Raw genomic sequence first — 19,951 nt, forward strand, 5'->3', positions numbered from 1 at the left:
GCTGAACAGAGGCTGATAGCCAAGTTCGGCACCCATGCGGATGGCCTCAACCGGAACCTTGGGTTCATGTCACACTATACTAGTGATCCCACAGCCCTATACTCCCATGTGTACCCCCCCCCCCCCCATACTCACACCCACACACGCACCCTCTCACAGGCCTACACCCCATCTCTCTCACAGAGTCACTCCTGCATATGCACACAAGTTTATGGGGTGAATCTGTTTTTGCAGAATTATATTTCATTTTGCTCAAAAACTGCAAAACCTACAGTCAATCCATGTAAGATTCTGTAAATCCCACTTGAGAAATAGAACCAGTCTGATTCAAAATTGGGACACAGACTTTAACCTCACACCTTTAATGCGTTGTCTGAGCTGAGAAATACACATTTTGTTCGAAAACCTGAAGTTATTTTGAGAATGTGACTTAATATGTAAATCCCAGAACTCCTTTTAAATGAACCGAACCTAGCAAAACCATTCGAAAAGGTGCAAGACTTAATCTAAACTTTTTGCTTTAAATTGTCTTACAATCCTGCTCCACAACCACCTGCTGAACTATAATCTTATGTTGTGAATTTTAATTTTGTCCACCCCAATTTGGCTCCTCCAAATCATTACTTATTCATTTACTTATCCAAATGTCTCTAAACACTAACTGATACCTACATCCACCACTTCATCTGGCAATTCATTCCACACACTAACCTGTGTTTTATTTAAATTGTACCTCTTGTCCTTTTTAAATCTTTCTCCTCTCACCTTAAAAATATCCATCCTAGTCTTGAATTCCCCCACCTTAGGGAAAAGGCCTTTCTTTTTCACCTTATCTGTGCCCCTCATGATTTATAAACCTCTAAGGTTACACCCAACTTTCTTTGTTCCAGTGGAAAAGGTCCCAGGCTATGTTTTTTTTAATTCATCCCCTCCAGTTCTGGTAACATCCATCCTTTGGCAGGGCAAAGAGAATTGTACACATTATTGCTCACCCAACGTTTTGTACAACTGCAACATGATGTCGCAACTCATGCTCGAGGAAGGCAAGTGTGCTAAACACCTTAACTACTCTGTATGTGGGATGCAAATTATGAATTATGTGTCCGAATCCTTGGGTGTCTCTGTTCAACAGCTTTCCCCAGGGCCTACTATTAACTGTATAAATTCTGCCCTTGTTTGCCTTACCAAAATGGAAAAAAACTTCACATTTATCCAAATTAAACTCCAGCTGCCACTCTTTGGCCCATTGATGAAGATCCATTTGTAATTTCAGATAACCTTCTTGACTGAATACTATACCACCAATTTTAGTGTCATCTGCAAACTTACTAACCATGCTTCCTAAATTCTCATTCAAATCATTTACTTAAAAGGACAAAAAACAGTGCATTTTGACACTTGGTTCTGTAATTTCTGTAGTGTACATGCTTTCTTTGAAATTGGGTATAATAAAGATGAGCATTAAACAGATTGTGAAAAAATATTTAATGAAGTAGTATTATTCATATAAATTCCTAATTATGAATTGAATAATACTTCTGAACATAATACATTTGCTCCAATTGGAAATAACAATTATTTTGTATATGTTTATAGTCGTACATTTCTGGTATCCAACGAAGATCCTTTGTTTTCCTGACACCATCAGGTAGGTAACAACTCTTTGCGATAGCATTGCTCTGTTGTCCATGTGGTTCTACACAGCACCATGCAAGTACATGGCAAGGAACTTACTGAATGTCTCTGGACAATATCCAGACAGGCCCGCAGGAACCTAGGGAAAAGAAACCTTCAGTCTCTGAACACAAGCTGATCGGCTACTGTACATTTTTTTCAAAATTGCATTCATGGGGGATTAGCATAGTGGCTGTTATTAGACTAAATTAGTGAGTATTCCAAGTGAGTACAGAAATAGAAGGTCAGACAGGCCAATGCGCAAATGCAAAGGTGGTTCAGGAGGGAGAGCTTTAGATTCCTGGAACACCAGGACAGTCTCTGGGGAGATAATTCTGGTTCTGCTTTAATGGTACAGGTGCTGACTTCCTTTTTTTTTGGGGGGGGGGGCAAGCTTTGCTAGTGTTGTTAGGGTGTGTGAACCAGCACAGCATATTAGAAAGTAATGAAGTCTAATATGAGGTTACATTTAATCTATGTGAATGAATAGAATAGTTACTAAGACTAGAGAGTTAGAGGTGTGAGAAAATTTGTAGCTTGGGTGCTCATTGTTGTGGTTCTGTTCGCCAAGCTGGGAATTTGTGTTGCAGATGTTTCGTCCCCTGTCTAGGTGAAATTCTCAGTGCTCGAGAGTCTCCTGTGAAGCGCTTCTGTGATGTTTCCTCTGGCATTTATAGTGGTTTGTCTCTAACGCTTCCGGTTGTCAGTTCCAGCTGTCCGCTGCAGTGGCGGTATATTGAGTCCAGGTCGATGTGTTTGTTGATGGAATCTATGGATGAATGCCATGCCTGTAAGAATTCCCTGGCTGTTCTCTCTTTGGCTAGTCCTATAATAGTAGTGTTGTCCCAGTCGAACTCATGTTGCTTGTCATCTGCATGTGTGGCTACTAAGGATAGCTGGTCGTGTCATTTTGTGGCTAATGGATACGGATTGTTAGTTGTCTTCCTGTTTGTCCTATGTAGTGTTTTGTGCAGTCCTTGCATGGGATTTTGTACACTACATTGGTTTTGCTCATGCTGGGTATCGGGTCCTTCGTTCTGGCGAGTTGTTGTCCGAGAGTGGCTGTTGGTTTGCGTGCTGTTATGAGTCCTAGTGATTGCATAGGATCGCAGTGAACTGACAGCCAGACTACTGAAACCACTAGGACTCATCACGCCACACAAACCAACAGCTAACCTCTCAGCCAACAACTCCCCAGGACAAAGGGCCCGATACCCAGCATGAGCAAAATCAATGTAGTGTACAAAATCCCATGCAAGGACTGCACACAACACTACACAGGACAAACAGGAAGACCGCTAACAATCTGTATCCATGAACACCAACTAGCCACGAAACGACCCGACCAGCTATCCTTAGTAGCCATGCACGCAGATGGCAAGCAACATGAGTTCGACTGGGACAACACTACTATTATAGGACTAGCCAAACAGAGAACAGCCAGGGAATTCCTAGAGGCATGGCACTCATCCACAGATTCAATCAATAAGCACATCGACCTGGACCCAATATACCTGCCACTACAGCGGACAGCTGGAACTGACAACCGGAAGCGTTAGAGACAAACCACTATAAATGCCGGCGGGAACATCACAGAAGCGCTTCACAAGAGACTCCCAAGTACTGAGAATGTCACCTAGACAGGGAACGAAACATCTGCAACACATTCCTGAGTTAGAGGTGCAAGATTGCCTAATGGGATTATATGGCAGTAACTGAGACTTGGTCTAAGGAGGAAGAGACCATAGTGCTAAATATTCTTGGTTACAAGGTTTGGAAACTGGTTTTAAATAAAAAGCAAGAGAAGAGACAGGTGCCATTTTTGGTTAAGGAGAACAGTGGATTGAGAATTCAAGGACAGACATGATTTGGCTCGAGTTAGAGCAAAACAATAAGGAAGTTTAATACATTGTTCAGTAGCATATACAAGCCAACTAGTGGAAAGGAAATAGAGGAACAAATCTGCAAGAAAATTACAAGAGGTGTAAATATCAGAATAAAGCAGGACTTTAATTACCAGGCACAGTGGTACTGTGAAGGACAGTGATGGACAAGCAGTCCTTGATTGTTTAGATTTAGATCAGATTACCTACAGTGTGGAAACAGGTCCTTCAGCTCAACAAGTCTACACTGACCCTCCAAAGAATAACACACCTAACCTATGGGCAATTTAGCATGGCCGATTCACCTGACCTGTACATCTCTGGACTGTGGGAGGAATCCCACAGACACTGGGAGAATGTGCAAACTCCACACAGTCGCCCGAGGCTGGAATTGAACCAGACAGCCTGGTGCTGTGAGGCAGCAGTGATAACCACTGAACCACCCCTAAGTGTTCAAGACAATTTTCTACAGCAGTGTGTATCAATTCCCCATTGTGACTTGAATGACTTTCCTTCTCCTTGTTGGAAAGTGGGAAGTGATCACTGTATCATAAGATCTAGGATATTGGTAGAAAACAACAGTGATCAATCAAAAGTAAAAATAATTAACTTGCAGCGGGTGGTTTTGAATGGGACAAGAACAGAGTTAGGCCTGATAACCTGAAACCAAAGGTTGTCAGCAATAAACAGGAGCCAAACAGTGTGTTGTCTTTCAAGACGAGATGGTTTGTGTACAGTGAAGGTAAACGAATCCAGAGCTGTCTAGGTGACAAAAATTAAAGAAAACGTCTGCTTATAACAGTTGTCAGGAGAGAACAAGTTGAATACATAAGGAGCTAGAGTTTTCCAGGAGTGCTGATTGCCACTCTTGTTCTTTTGTGGAAGAGAAACAGGCTCCTCCATAATTGCGGAGCCATACTCCAGTCAGGCAGCTTGTTCTCTGTGCAGAACTGTTGGGAAAAGCTAACTACACTCCCTGCTGTGGGCTGGAATTTAAAGTGGCTGACTAGAATTCTGGACCTTTGGCAACTATTATCAAATGGTAAGTACATAAGGTTAGGACGCTGAGAGGGTGCCAGATGGGTCTGGGGGCATTTCCAGGATGGCAACACAATTAGTAAAGTGCCACAGCCACAATCTTTTACCCAAAATATAAATGACTTGTAACCATTCTCATAAACCTTCACATTCTTTCATCATAATCATGAGGGGTCTGACAGAGTGGGTTGGGAGAAACCGATCCAACTTGTAAACAGGTTGAGAAACAGAACCACAATATTTGTTTTCCAAAAGAAGCAAAATGTGAGGCAAGAAAGCAATTTTTGTCCACAGTAGGTAGGGCTACAGAACTCATTGCCTGGAATGTAATGGAGGCAGTTTCAATAGAGTGTTTGAGGGCATTGGAATGATTAGGAGTGACCGTAATGTTGTGGGTTCCCTTGAGGTCAGCCCCAAATTCAATTCTACTTTCTCTCTAATTGACAGGTCCCTATTGATTGTGCCATCCTTTACTGTAGACAATGGTGTAAAATGAATCCCCTACCTCAACAAGGATTTGTTGGATTTAAATAGAAACAATGTGCAGGCTTAAAGGGAAAATTAGAGTGCTCAGAAATCCAGTAAAGAGGTGAGCTGATTAGCTTCCTGCACCATACAATTCTGAGACTCTCAATTGAGTTTAAATCCCACCATCATGGTAGCTGGGAGTTTACTTAATCTAATTAGAAACACTATTTACAAACTGGTAGCAGGAATGTTAACTGTGAAACTACTAGTGTAGTAAAATACTTGTTTTACCCTCATCTTTAGCCAGTCTGGCCCTCCTGTGACCTCAGACCCACAGCAATATGATTGCCTTTTTATTGTCTCCTGAAAGGACCTAGCAAGCCACCTGTTGTATTCAAGACCCCCACAGGTCCCCATTACTTTCTTCAGGACAATTGGGATGGGTAATAAATATTGAACTTGGACAGTGATGTCCATAAACTTTATCTCCAATATTTTATTCATTTAATTTTTGTTCCTTGTTAAAATAATCCAATTTGTTTACTGTGAAACTTGCCTACTGGGTAATACTATGCCAGCAACAAAAAAGCTTACTTTGAGCCTTACTTAGAGTCCACATTTATTGGACCAATAAAATTGAGCTAATTTATCTAGTGTCATGTACAGTTAGTTTGTTTCTAGTCTCAGTTGATCATAGTCATTGTAATGAGACAATAATGTGAGAGGAGGAGAGTGGGTGGTGAAATAAACTCAGTCAATGATGTAATATGTGGAATAGGGTGTGACACATCCACACAGGAACTCAGTTGTCAATATTAACTGAGCAGCCCAACAGGAAGACTATCTCTCTAGATACAGACATCAACAATGCAGGCAGGGAACTACAGATACAAAATGTCACTGCCTTTTACGGAACAATTTACCAAAGTTCAAACTGTACTTACCTGTATCATTTTCTTTCTGATCACTGGGAGGCACTTTGCATAGTCATATAGTAGCTGATCTTGATCTAGCCAAATTAGGTTTTTTACACCATTTGATGATTGTAGATCTGTGGTATTTAACTGCAATACCAGGAATTGGAACATCCTTCCGTTTGTGGCAATGCATTGTACTGTGATAGGATTATCCAGCACCTTTGGCTCTTCCTGTGAAATAAAACAATAAATCAAGATGTTTATCTAATTGGAGTGTATGCACATTCACAATGTAAAAATGGCTAATGCAATCAGTGCACTTGCAGTTGCACCCTGTGGTATCATGCCAGTACAAGCTTTGGTTACACAGCAGCAATTATAATCCATGTTTAAAGATGATAGAAGAAAGTCTCCAGTTTCAACTTACTGGGGATTGATTAATTGTCATAAAACATTACAAAAAAAGTAGATCAGGCTATTGAGCAGTCACCAATTTGTAAAGGAATGTACAGACATTGTAATGACTGATTTCCCAGATTTTACAGAATTCAGTAAAAAATTGTTGCAGACTGGTTATTTGTTTCCTGCTTATAATGAATTTTATCATTGAGTCAGGACTAACTCTCACTTTTCACATTTGCAAACCTTAACTCCCCACCTGGTGGTGTCCAGATTTACCTCAAACAATCAGTGCAAGAAACAGGATTCTGGATTTTCAGCTATATTCACTTATGTGAAAAGAGAAGGCAGACATTTGCTTCAAAGTTCACTTTAAAATATTACACTATTAACAACTGAATATAAATATATATACAATACTTGATCTGCTCAGTGCATGAGAACTATGTTAGGATAAATTATGCTTGTAGTTTTGGAAAAATCCAATTCTATTTTTGTCCCGCTGGGAATACTTTTCTGAATCAATGTTTTCCTTTTCATCCAGTCACAGCCTGTTCCTACACGCAGTTGTTAGTATATACAAAAAAATGAAATAACAGTACAGGAAGTTAATCCATTTAATCTGCACCAGCTCTTCCAAAGAGTAATCCAGTTATTTCCACTGGTTCCCCATAACCCTGCAATTTTAACTACAAGTATCTATCAAATTCCCCTTTAAATTGTAGCATTTAGAATTCATCTCCCAACAAGGCAGCCATCACTGGCTGTGCCAGTATTTTACTGCTGAAATGTCCTTGAGGTAGCTTGAACTCCTGCAATCCCTAAGTTGTAAGTAAGTACATCCACAGTACTATTAGAAAGAGTTTTGACCCAGTGACAATTAAAGAATAGCAATATAGTTTCAAAGCAGAGTGGTATGTGACTTGGAGGAGGAAATGTAAATCATGGTGTTTCTGATTCTCTTGTCTTTCAAGATATTTAGTGACTAGCTGATCAGATACATTATGATCCCTGCTTGTAACTTCTAAAAGAAATTCAAACCTCCACTTAGCTGAAAGAATTGTATGCCTTTAGAAGACCTTTAATTGCCTTTGTGAGTTGTAAACTATTCGTTTACATACATTTCCCATCTTATTTCATTCTACTGCCCGCTACTTTTTATATTCAACCTGCTCTATTGCAGCTGTCAAATGTTATCTTAGGCTTTCTATTCCCTCCCTTGTCATCAGGAAGCTCCAACTTTGGTTGCTTTCCCTTTGTTGTATCCCGACTGTGCGTGAAGCACACCCTCTCCAAAGGCAGTTCGTTGCTCAATTACATTACTACTAGCCATTCTTCAGCTCCAATTTAGCCAACCTGATCCCTGGTCAATTCACTGGAGTTAGCGCCCACCCCACCCAACCCCGGTAAAGTTTTTATATATATACTCCTGTCCTTCCGCATAACTAACCTCACCACACTATGATCACCATTTCTTCCATGGTCCCTGACATTCTGTATTTTAACATCATCCACAAGGCATAATGCCATAAATTCATAAAGCAAACTGAGAAAATTGTTCTGAACACACTTCAGAATTTTGTCCCTCTTTAGTGTTAACACTGAGTGCTTGTCAATATAGGGGTTCTTGGTGTCTCCTTTTATCACCACTCTATAGCTTTTGCAACTCTCATTTCTTTGGAAAGGGTTAGAGAAACAAATTTGCAAAGTGCTTGTTCTACAATATTGTCTCATACCATTGACATCGAGTTGAAGTTAAATGGAATTGCTACTTCATTAGTTACCAAATGAAGTAAATACTTACACCATATAGCAGCTTGGCCCTTGCAAAAGCACTTGCAAATGTGAACATGATCATCTTGGCCCGCAGTGGCTCAGGTTTGAACCTAGCTGTATGAGCAGAACACTCTGTAAAATACAGTGTGTGCGCGTGAGGAAAAGGGTACCCATCACGGAAGCCTGTACCAACACAATTAATAAAAATTGTAAATGGCTGAGAGCAATGTAAAAGTCCTAATCCTCCAAAAAAACTCTTATATGTAAACCACATTGACATGAATTTTTATATCAAGCATTCCAAAGTCACAAACAATATTTCATTCAATTGAACTAATTGATTTGATTAATCATATCTCTTTCTGCACCATGAGATATTTCATTCCTTCCATTAGTCCCTTCAATCAATCAACAAAAACAAAGGGTGCTCAGTGTTTTGCCAATTCCAAAAATGAGTGGTGTTAAGCTGCAAAATAGCTAATGTATCAAAAACTTACCTGTATCATTATGTACTTCATAGATATTAGTTTGTTGCAAGTCAATGTTAGGAGAGATGGGATAGAAGGTTGGAAGGACATAACTTTCAGTGCTTAATATCTCTTCTTTTCCTGCTGCTGTTGGTAAAGGTTCCTTACTACTCAGGAGGATTCCATTTAAACCACTAATCCGGAAGAGGTCAGATTCTGCAAAGAAATTTAACAGTCATCAATCCATGTGCTAACCACCGTGTTCCATTTGCTTGTCAGAAGATCTGCAGTTAAATACTATCCCCTCTCAATCATGTGCAAATGAAAGAAGAGTACAAAAATAATATGCAAAATGAACAGAATACATGGACATCTGAAACAAACTGGATGCAGGTTTGATCATTTCTAGTTAACTATTTGCTGACAACTTCAACCTGAGCAAAAAGTAATTTTTTCAGTTACTTAATAAAAAAAAAATCAAGTGACCACAAGCGCTACAGACAAATGTAAAGTTCAAATCCACTTTTTCTTTGAGATAAATTGCTTATTTTTGGTTGAACTGCAAAATGTAAGTTCAGCATGAACACATTAATCTTATTAGAAGATCAACCAACTGTACTGACATTTATTTACATTTTGGAACATCACTAATAATTACAATTACTATTGTGTTATAAATATAGGCTTATGTCACATTAATGTGATAATTCATTGGCTAGTTTTAGACAACAGACTTTTTAAAAGATACTAACTGCAAATGAGGATCATTACATCCACTCAAGCATACAGATGAAGCCTTAATTACGGTAGCAGCTTTGCAGCTACAATTCTTCCCTACGACTAAACTGGACTGTCAGCTGAATCCACATGTTTGCAACCCAGAGGCAAAGGTGCCATCAACTGTGCAACAGTTGATGCTCAAAACAACAGAGGAAACTCTATTATCCGAAAATTGGATTATCCGAAGGAGATCGTCAGGTACCAAAGGAAACATTACATCAAAGATGTGTTTCCAACAAATTTCCCTTGCAAGTTACAGTAGACGAGAGGGAAAATGAAAAGGAATCTTTATCCCCACATTGGTAAGACATGGAACAAACAACCTGGAAGAATGGATAAAAGCAGATATTCTTGCCACTCTGAAAGGCAACTGGAGATGCACTATAAAATGTCTAAGTCAGAAGTTTTTATGACTAAATTGAGAGATGTTTCAAAGAGCTATGACTTATAGCCTCCTTGTGTAATGTTAAAAGATTAAATTGTACCATCTCTCTGGACATTAATCTTTTAACATTGCATTAAATTGTTCTGTCTTTCTCCAGTAGCTGAACATTTTGGAAGTGGGTGTGGATGACTCACTCTTTATTTAGCCAGCCACTTACTACTACTCTCCTGCTATCATCAAATTAAACTCTCATTCAGTCCCTTCCATTCAGAAATGCTTTCACAGCCATCCCCCAAAGCTAGGGTATAACACACTTACATTATCTTGGGGAATCACTGAGTCTAATTATTCCTAGGATTAGGGCATTGACCATTTACATTATCTCCGAGGATGACCTCATCCTGCCACTGTACCTGGTAATGGGGAAGAGGCCTCATTTTGACTTGACTTCGCACAACCAGCGAAGAGTGTCAGAGCGGTCACCTAGCTTCTGCAAGCTTAAATAAACTTTAAGTTTTGCAGAAGTTAGTGTGTGCAAATTGCATCTTGTGTGAAGCCTCTGGAAAAGAACCTAACACTCTGTGCTTAAGATTCTATGATTATATATTGTTGGAGGTTTCCAAAAATGGGCAAAACAATTATTTTACTAGAAATTAAGCCAATGAGTGTTACATTTGTGTGACCTAGTGTGGAGTATTCATGGCTTTTACCATTGAAGAGAAAGGACAAAGACATTTTTACACATTACTACTTAAACAGAAGTCACATTGGCTAACCTCTCTCCCACATTGCAGTCACACGGTAATTTTCAGCCAGTGTCCTGTTTCCAAGTGCAGGAAATCGGGGCTGCAAAATCCTGCATAAGTGTAAGAGGTTCTGCAGCAATACAGGGCTAAAAATGAAACACAAAGGTTAGATAGAAAATGGAGAGGAGTAAGGTATAGTATCCTTATTAAATGTTGTTATACATTCCAAGATCAATATATCCAACTAGATCCATGCTGGTTTCTCCTTAGATTATACAAATATATTGAGTTTTCACAAATTTTTTTGTGGTGCAATGGTAGTGTCCCTAATTATAGACAAGGGGGCCAAAGTTCAAGTCCCACCTGCTCCAGCCATAAGAAAATATCTATCCAACTAGATGAAGATCTGAAGCTTTCTCTGCAGAATACTGAACTCCGAATAATTATTCCCAATAAAATTGGATGTGAAATATTCAATTTATGTTACAAGTATGCAACCTTTCAGAGGGAGTTTAAAAAGTCTGTGCCATGGGTTTTGCTAGCAACTAGGTCAAGACTGAGAAACATTTCTCTTAGATTACAAGTGCATCAAGAGCTTATTTCACCAGCTGTTAGCCATGGTTTAACGGTGCACCCTTTGGTCTGAGAAGACAGTGGAGTTCAAGTCCCACACCAAAATGTTGAGCACAAAATCTAGGCGGACACTCAATTACAGTACAGGAAGTGTTATTTACTGGAGGGTGCCTTTTTTTTTGGCTGAGATATTAAATAGAGTCTCATATCGACTGCCACAATTCAAAGAAGAATATTCTTAGTGTTCAGGCAAATATTTATCATTTAATCAAAACATTATCTGATTAACTCATTGCTGTTTGTGCAAGTTTGCTGCCAGGGTTTCCATATTAAAACTTACCATTTTACAGTTAAATATTTATTTTTAAAGTGCTGTATAAACATTATTTTTCTTTCAATATGGCTGGGTTGATGTAAAAAGATTGATAACTAACTCTACTATTCTTCAATTTTAAAACTCAGAAGGAATTATGTTAGGGCACAGCCACCCCAGCCAATAACCAGGAAAGGAAGAAGAGGGAAAACACTGTTTCTGCTTCCTTCGGTGTTATAACTGTTATGTAGAAAGGCATCAGGAATATCTATGCATGTGCACCAGACTCTCATGATGGAAACCAAGGGAAAAACAGCCTGAAAGAACAAAGGGAAAGGCAGAATCATGATTCAGGGATGGAAGGAAATAGTGACTGACAAAAATAAGAGATATGACTGAGTCAGAAAGGAGGATGGAGACTACACAGTGTCTTGTGTTCCTTACGTTGTGTGAGCTGTGCATTACTGCATTGCTACTAAATGTAGTTGCTTCCTATTTGTCAATGTGTTGCTTCCTATTTTTCCAGTTCAATTAAATTAATTAATTTAGTACCCAGACAAAGTGATCAGGAATATAGTTTACTGATTCCTAACTGGTACCATTATCGAGATAATGGACCTAAACCAAATGGGCAATCATGCTCTGCAGCATGAACTAGCAAAGCATCAGATTTAAGTCATCAATGCTTTAAATTGGCATTGGATCTGTTGAAAAAGTTAGTTGGTGTCACTGCATATTGGTTAGAAACGTGGCTCCACATATTCAGCATATGCATAGACTGCCTTTACCAGCGATATCTAAGGTTACAATATAAGAACATGATAATGATTTGCAGATAGAATCAGGGCATATCCAGGATCACATATCATCGGAACAGTATTTTACTGCAAAATGGAGATATATCCGTAAGTAAAAGTAAGTCTTTCCTGGTAACTAGTTTAAAAAATCCACTGAAATTAATTTAACAAAATGGCCACCAACACAATAACAATATAAAAGCAGCTCAAGGTAAAGATTAGATTAGATTACTTAGTGTGGAAACAGGCCCTTCAGCCCAACATGTCCACACCGACCCGCCGAAGCGCAACCCACCCAGACCCATTCCCCTACATTTACCTCTTCACCTAACACTACGGGCAATTTCAGCATGGCCAATTCACCTAACCCGCACATTTTTGGACTGTGGGAGGAAACCCATGCAGACACAGGGAGAATGTGCAAACTCCACACAGTCAGTCACCTGAGGCGGGAATTGAACCCGGGTCTCTGGTGCTGTGAGGCAGCAGTGCTAGCCACCGTGCCGCCCACTAAGAATATTGCATTATGTTTAGCTGTCATCTTGGCTAGGATCAAATATAGTGCAAAACTATTTTAAACATTAACATTTTAAATACAAATTCAGCCTGTAGTCATGCCATATCTCAGGCTTCACCTATGGACTTTACATACCAAAACATGATAAATTGATGTACCAATTAATACAAAGTTGGCAGCCTTTGGACAAATAAATCTTGTTAAGAATTCAATATCAGGCTACAAATAGTATTGCATTAAAAACCCTTTTAATGTAATACTATTATGTTCGACTCAACTTCTAGATTTCTCATGTATATGGTCTAGAAGTTCCACCAACCATCCACTTTATCCAACACTACAAACATATTACAGCGAGTATTATGTTTTCCTTCCTTGAAAGTGCTGCCTTTTCAGACTGGAAAGTTTCAAATACAATCAGGAATATCTCTTTCATTTTTGGTAAGAATTCCATCATTTTTACCATTTACCATATAGAATTTCTCAAGAACTGCACATCTAAAATTCCAGCTTTAATGTTAATGACAATATTTTTCTGCTTACCAAAACCGATTTCTTTTAGGACGAATTTCAGCGGTGCTCCAAAAACGAGCATGACTGATAGCTGCCTTAACCCTCTCATCCTGGTCCTCAATATAATTTGCAGAATCTGCAGCTATCCTTAGTATCTGCTTAGGAAGACCCTCTATTAATTTAGATTTGGTCAGCCAAAGAGCTTGTTTAACACCTGGAAATAAAAAATAAATCCTAATAAGTGCAAATTTAAAAAAAAGCAACACTATTTCAGTCAGCAAGAATGATTTCATTGATACATACTAATAAGTTTCCCACAGTATTGTTCACTGTCAATTATTGAATAAAAGCTTTTTTTTACAGACAAATTAGAAACAGAATTTATAAGAATTTAAAAGATTACTTCACAAAGCTACATGGTAGCCTCAGTCTGAAAGGACAAAATGTTTACAGCAAAATTGAATGGAAAGCAGTAGGCATACTAAGGAAGTAATCCTTAGACCAGATCTAAGCTCTGCACTTTTGCCACATCCACTCATGCATGCTGATGGATAATCAAGCAACCAGTAGAACACCTTGCTAAGATCTTCAAAACTGAGCCCCAACACACCAGTATAAAAACAAGACTGAAATTTATTTGCAACCATCTTTAGCCAAAAGTATCCAGTAAATGATTCATCTTGGCCTTTCTTGTGGTCCTTCAAACAATTTGATTCACTTCACCTTATTAATAAGTGGCTGACACTGGATGCAACAAAGTCTATAGGGTCTGAAAACATTCATGCAATGTAAACGAAGACTTCTATTCAGAACTAGTAGGTGACCTAGCCAAGTTCCTCCAGTCTAGCTACATCTCTAGCATCCACCTGACAAAGAAAATTGCCAGGTAGGTACACAAAAGGCAGGGCAAATCTAACCCAGCCAATTGCTACCCTAGCAGACTACATTGATAATCAGCAAACTGATAGAAGGGGTCCTCAGCAGCTCTGTCAAGTGCACCTGCAAAGGAAATACTTGGTTGCTGCTGTGTTAGCCTTATACTGGAACATGGTTCAAATGTGGATGAAAGAGCTGAACTTCAGAAATGATATGAAAGTGATTGCCCTTGACATCAATGCAGCATTGAACCAAGTACGGCATCAAAAAGACCTAGTAAACCTGGAGTCAATGGGTTCAAGGGAAAACGCTTCCTGGAGAGTCTCCTTTAGAGTCATGCCTAGCAGAACAGATGGTTAAATGTCAATCATGTCAAAGGGACAGACTCAGAGATGGACAGCATGGAAACAAACATGTCGATCCAACTCGTCCATGCTGACCAGATATCCTAACCTAATCTAGTCCCATTTGCCTGCACTTGGCCCATATCACTCCAAACCCTTCCTATTCATGTACCCATCCAGATGCCTTTCAAATGTTGTATTTGCACCAGCCACTACCACTTCCTCTGGCAGCTTGTTCCATACACGCAACTCCCACTGCGTGGAAAAGTTGTCCTTTATGTCCTTTTTAAATCTTTTCCTTCTCATCCTAAACCTATGTCCTCTAGTTCTATACTCCTCCACCCCAGGTCTATGTATCCTATCCATGCCCATCATGATTTATGAACCTCTATAAAGGTCATCCCTCAGCCTCAGACACTCCAGGCAAAACAGCCCCAGCCTATTCAGCCTCGCCCTGTAGCTCAAAACTCTCCAACCCTGGCAACATCCTTGTAAATCTTTTCTGAATCTTTTCAAGTTTCACAACATCCTTCCAATAGAAGGTAGACCAGAATTGCATAAATACTCCAAAAGTTGCACAACCAATGTCCTGCACAAGTTTTCTTCTGCTTTTATGCTGTCCCTTGTTCCCTTGTCAGCCATAATTGTCTCGTTCTCCCATAGTGCATTTCTTCTTTCTAGGAATGAAACTATGTTGTGCCTTCCAAATTACTCCCAGAAACGTCTGCAAGTGCTGCTCCACTGTCTTCCCCCCTCGTCTCCTCTCACAACAATTTTTGGCCACCATGTCTTTGTTGTTACTTTTACTCAATTGTTATCTTGTTAATCTGATTCTAGCTTCGCCCTCGCAAACTGCAAGGTGAATTCTGTCATATTTTGGTTATTACTTCTCGGGTTCCTTCACTTTAAACTCCCTAATCAAGTCTGCGTCATTACACATCACTGTCTGTGCCCTAGTGAGCTCTACCACAAGCCACAATCTTGTGGACATTCCATGAATTTCTTTTCTTGGAATCTACTACCAACTTGCATATTGAAGTCCCCCATGATTATTATAATAGTGCTTTTCTTACAAGCCTTTTCTATCGCCTAATTTATTTTCTGCTCCATACCCTGACTATTGCTAAGAGACTTTAACACAACTCCTGGGATACTTTTTTCTTTGCAGTTCCTCAACTCTTCCAATATAGATTCTATGCTTTCTGAACCATTATCATTTCTTACTATCAATTTAATTTAACTTCCACCCTCTTCTGCCCATTTGCCTGTTCTTTCAATAGGACATGTATCCTTGAACATTTAGTTCTGAGCCCTGATTCCCCTAACAACTGTGTCCCTGAGATATCCACCTCATACCCACAAATTGAGCTGCAAGCTCATTTACCTTTGTTTCATATACTACACTTAAGTACAACACACTCAATCCTGCCTTGTCCACTTATCTGCTTTGATGGATGATGCCTTTGTCATCCCAAAACATAACAAATTAGAAGAAACCCACAAACACATAAACAACATCCTTACTGGTAAAATGTTCACCAAAGAGGAATAGAACAACAGACCCCCTTCCTGGACATCAGAGTAGAATGAAAAACCAATGGAGAGGTGCAGACCAGCATTTACAGGAAAGCTACACACACACACTGACCAGATATTCAAATACAGGAGGGATCATCCCAATACGCACAGAAAGAGCTGCATCAGGACATTATTTAAATGAGCCACAACACACTGCAGCATCCAGGAACTATGAGAAGCCAAGGAAAAACACCTATACAACATATTCAGGAACAATGGGTAGCCAATACGTGCAGTCTGTCAATTCCCACACAACAGACCTAAACAAGAAGACACAATATGCCCAGAGACTCTACCCACCCTGCCATACAGTAAAGACATCTCAGAGATGACGACCAGACTACTCTGGTCCCAAGACATCATTGTCGCCCACAAACCTACCACCACACACAACCAGCCAGCAGAACGAACATTATATATACAACACCCTGCAAGGACTGCAACAAACATTCCATTGGACAAATGGGCAGGAACTAGCAACCAGGACACAGGAGCAGCAACTAGTTACCAAAAGACATGACTAACTATCACTAGTATCCACACACATAGGCAAAGAGGGACACAAGTTCGACAGGGACAATACATCCATCCTGGGACAGGTTAAACAAAGACACGCACAAGAATTCCTAGAGGTCTGGCATTCAAACTGGAACTCTATTCACAAACATATCAAGTTGGACCCCATTTACCAACCTCTCAGAAACAGAATTGGAAGTGATATTACCCACCACAACGAATGAAGACAAATAAATAGCAAGCAGGACAGAACACCAGTGCTCCATCGGAGGCTCATTGATGGTGTTACCGAGCATAGTGATGAAACATTAGAGAACAAATCCGCCAGCTCAGTGACCAAACTTCTGACCTGATCCTCAACCTGAGCTACAAATCTTCTCCAAAGTCACAATATATAAAACATAAATGAATCAAACATTTTAGGGAAAAAAAATGAGAAATAGGACTGTGGATAAATTTTTTAAAATATTAAACTACAGATGATTTAGGGTACAAAGTTTCATACAGTTGCATTTACAAGTGATAGGGATACATAAATGCAACAATAACTAATGCAGATAAATACTCATAAGCTAACAAGTTATCCACAAGTACATTTAAAAATAACAAATATAATGAACATGCTTATTATTAAAAACATTAAAAAATAATATTTGCAGCCAAAGTAATTTCAGAGCTATATTAATCTAATAGACTGAAATACACAAATGCAATCTTATGCAGATGAATATTTCCACTCACTATCCAGGTCCAGCAACATATGTTCTACATTCAATGTTTTTTGCTGCAAGACGAGGTATTTGAACCTCTTCTCTCAAGTCCAGCCATGATCTTACCCAAAATAACAGGACAGATTTTTTAAAAAATCACTTTGAGAATCTTTAAATTTTGTTTTTGTGTACAGTCCTAATTTGAGATTGACGTTTGAAAAACATCTGTGAATCCATGTTGATTCAAGTTGAAAACATGAGCTTCTCATGAATTCATATAAAGTTTCTTGACCTGGGGTTGGTCTCATGCTTTATGAAATGGGGATTGGCATCACTGGATGTGAGCCGTGTTGTGGAGACAAACAGTCTAAGTGATAATGTCTCACCAATTTGCATCATTTTGTTTGCCCTGTACATAGATGGAGGGACTGCAAGCTATGACAAACTTTAGAGCTTGGAATAGGGTACTGAGAAGAATATCATTGGTTAGTCTTACATTCAATTCTATTTGAAGCCTCTAATTCTGAACCAATATTCACCGTGTTTTGCATAATCAGAAATAGACAACTTCAACATATTCAATCTCTCAACTGGTCCCTTTTTCCCCTCAAAGTTCATAGATTGCATCATAAAGAGGGCCTCTTGATCAAAGAGGAGGGGAACTCTCCTCCTGCGACTCAGTGGGGTAAGCTGGACTCCAATCTTTGCTCCACAAACTGTACTAAATGGCCACTTAGGGCAGTGAAACCTGAACTAATCACAGCAGTAAAAGCTGTCCCATTGAGGAACTGGTTAAGGAGGGACAAGAAATTGCATGCTGGAGGAAGTACTGAAAATACTCACTAAATGAATCCGTAGGTTTGAAGAGACAGCCTGAACAAATTAGGTCGATATTCTCTGAAGTTCAAAAGTATGAGAGGTGATCTCATTCAAAATTACACAATTCTGAAAGGTTATGACAGGGTAAATGCTGAGTGATTGCTTTTGCTGGTCAGGGAATCTAAAATGCAGGGCACAGTCTCAGAATGAGGAATTGTACATAAAAATAATGATGTTATGCTTCAGTTGTGCAGGACACTGGTAACGTCATGTTGAATATTGTCTGCAGTTTTTGGTCTCCTTAGTTAAGGAAGGATGATAATCAGCTGGAAGCAATTCAGAGGAAGTTTACTAGCTTAGTACTTGAAGTGAGCAAGTTGTCTTAAGAGGAGAGGTTGGACAGAATAGGCTTGTTTCCACTGGAGTTTAAATAATGGAGGAGTGACTTGGTTAAAGTATATAAGATCCTGACCAGTCTTGACAAGGTGAATATGGAAAGAATGTTTCCTCTCGTGGGTGAGTACAGAACTAGGGAACGCAGTCAAGGAGAAAATTGGGCAGCACGGTGGCTCAGTGCTTAGCACCGCTGCCTCACAGCACCAGAGACCCGGGTTCAATTCCTGTCTCAGGCAACTGTGTGTGGAGTTTGTACATTCTCCCCATGTCTGTGTGGTTTTCCTCCGGGTGCTCCGGTTTCTTCCCACAGTCCAAAAATGTGCAGGTTAGGTGAATTGGCCATGTTAAGTTGCCCGTAGTGTTTGGTGTATGGGTGGGTTGCGCTTCGGTGGGTCAGTGTGGACTTGTTGGGCCAAAGGGCCTGTTTCCACACTAAGTAATCTCATAAAATCTTTCCCCTCAGAATTGAGGCACTTTGGAACCCCTTCCTCAGAATCACTAGACACTTTTAAGGCAGATGTGGGATTGTTCAGCAAGGGAATCAAGTGATGGGAATGTATTTCAGAACACAAACAAGTCAACCATGATCTTACTAAGTGGTGTAGCAGGTTTGAATGACATACTTCTGTACCCAATTCGTATTTCCATACATGAGAATCGATTATTTAGGACTGAAATGAGAAGCTTCTTCACTCAGTGTTGTGAACATGAGCAATTATCTTTCCTTGAAATTAGTGAAGTTTCCATTGTTTAGTATGTTAAAGGCTGGGGCAGACATATATTTTTCGTGTCTCAGAGAACGTGGGGTATAGGAAATGACCAGGAAAGTAGAGTTAAAACCCAAACCCATCCATGGCTGTAATGACACAGACTATATAGCTGACTCTTGCGCCCACCTATCGTGTTCTTGTACCCAAACAGCCCTGTCCTTACCCTCCAACATCTTCGTTCTCTGGTGAAACGTGAAACACGGCTTCTCCTTGTACATTGGCATTTCCTCATATTTAGGACCCCGGCGATGCCACGGGTCTTCCCATCCTCTGTCCCAGGGTGGGCATTTGGGGTCGGCTAGGCCCGGCACGTAGTGCATTCTGTCCCAGTAAGTGATGGGCTCCAGTCCGGGGATTTCTACCGGCTCCGGCATTTTCTGCGGTCGCTGGGCTTGGGCGGATAACCCAGCGGCGACATGGAGGGAACGGCAGCCTGACAAGGCAGGGACTAAATTTACCACTCGGACATGACAAGCCCCGCACCACATAGTGACGAATTAAAAATAAAAGAAATCTGCTGGTAAACCCGAGGCTTCAGCAGAAAAGTCAGGCCGGTTCGCGTTACTGTGGCAACAAGGTTCCGAAAGGCGTGACGGGAATTAAACTTTGACCTCAACGGTTAGGTTTGAGTGACATTGGAGATGGCCATACAGATAGAAAGAACCGCCACATTTCACCAATGAGAGAAGAGCCTGT

General features: G+C 40.0%; 1 protein-coding gene across 1 annotated transcript; it reads right to left on the reverse strand.

Moving 5' to 3' along the window:
• Positions 1 to 1,466: 1,466 nt before the first annotated feature.
• On the reverse strand, positions 1,467 to 19,831 carry mrpl37 (mitochondrial ribosomal protein L37). The gene is made up of 7 exons (XM_060829731.1): positions 19,419 to 19,831; positions 13,277 to 13,460; positions 10,564 to 10,679; positions 8,653 to 8,838; positions 8,184 to 8,338; positions 6,008 to 6,211; positions 1,467 to 1,774 (listed from the first exon to the last, which is right to left on the reverse strand). Exons 1-7 carry the CDS (start codon positions 19,741 to 19,743, stop codon positions 1,697 to 1,699), a joined length of 1,248 nt encoding a protein of 415 aa, XP_060685714.1. The 5' UTR covers positions 19,744 to 19,831; the 3' UTR covers positions 1,467 to 1,696.
• Positions 19,832 to 19,951: the final 120 nt, after the last annotated feature.

The sequence above is a fragment of the Hemiscyllium ocellatum genome, chromosome 9, assembly GCF_020745735.1.
Source record: "Hemiscyllium ocellatum isolate sHemOce1 chromosome 9, sHemOce1.pat.X.cur, whole genome shotgun sequence".
Lineage (NCBI taxonomy): Eukaryota > Metazoa > Chordata > Chondrichthyes > Orectolobiformes > Hemiscylliidae > Hemiscyllium > Hemiscyllium ocellatum.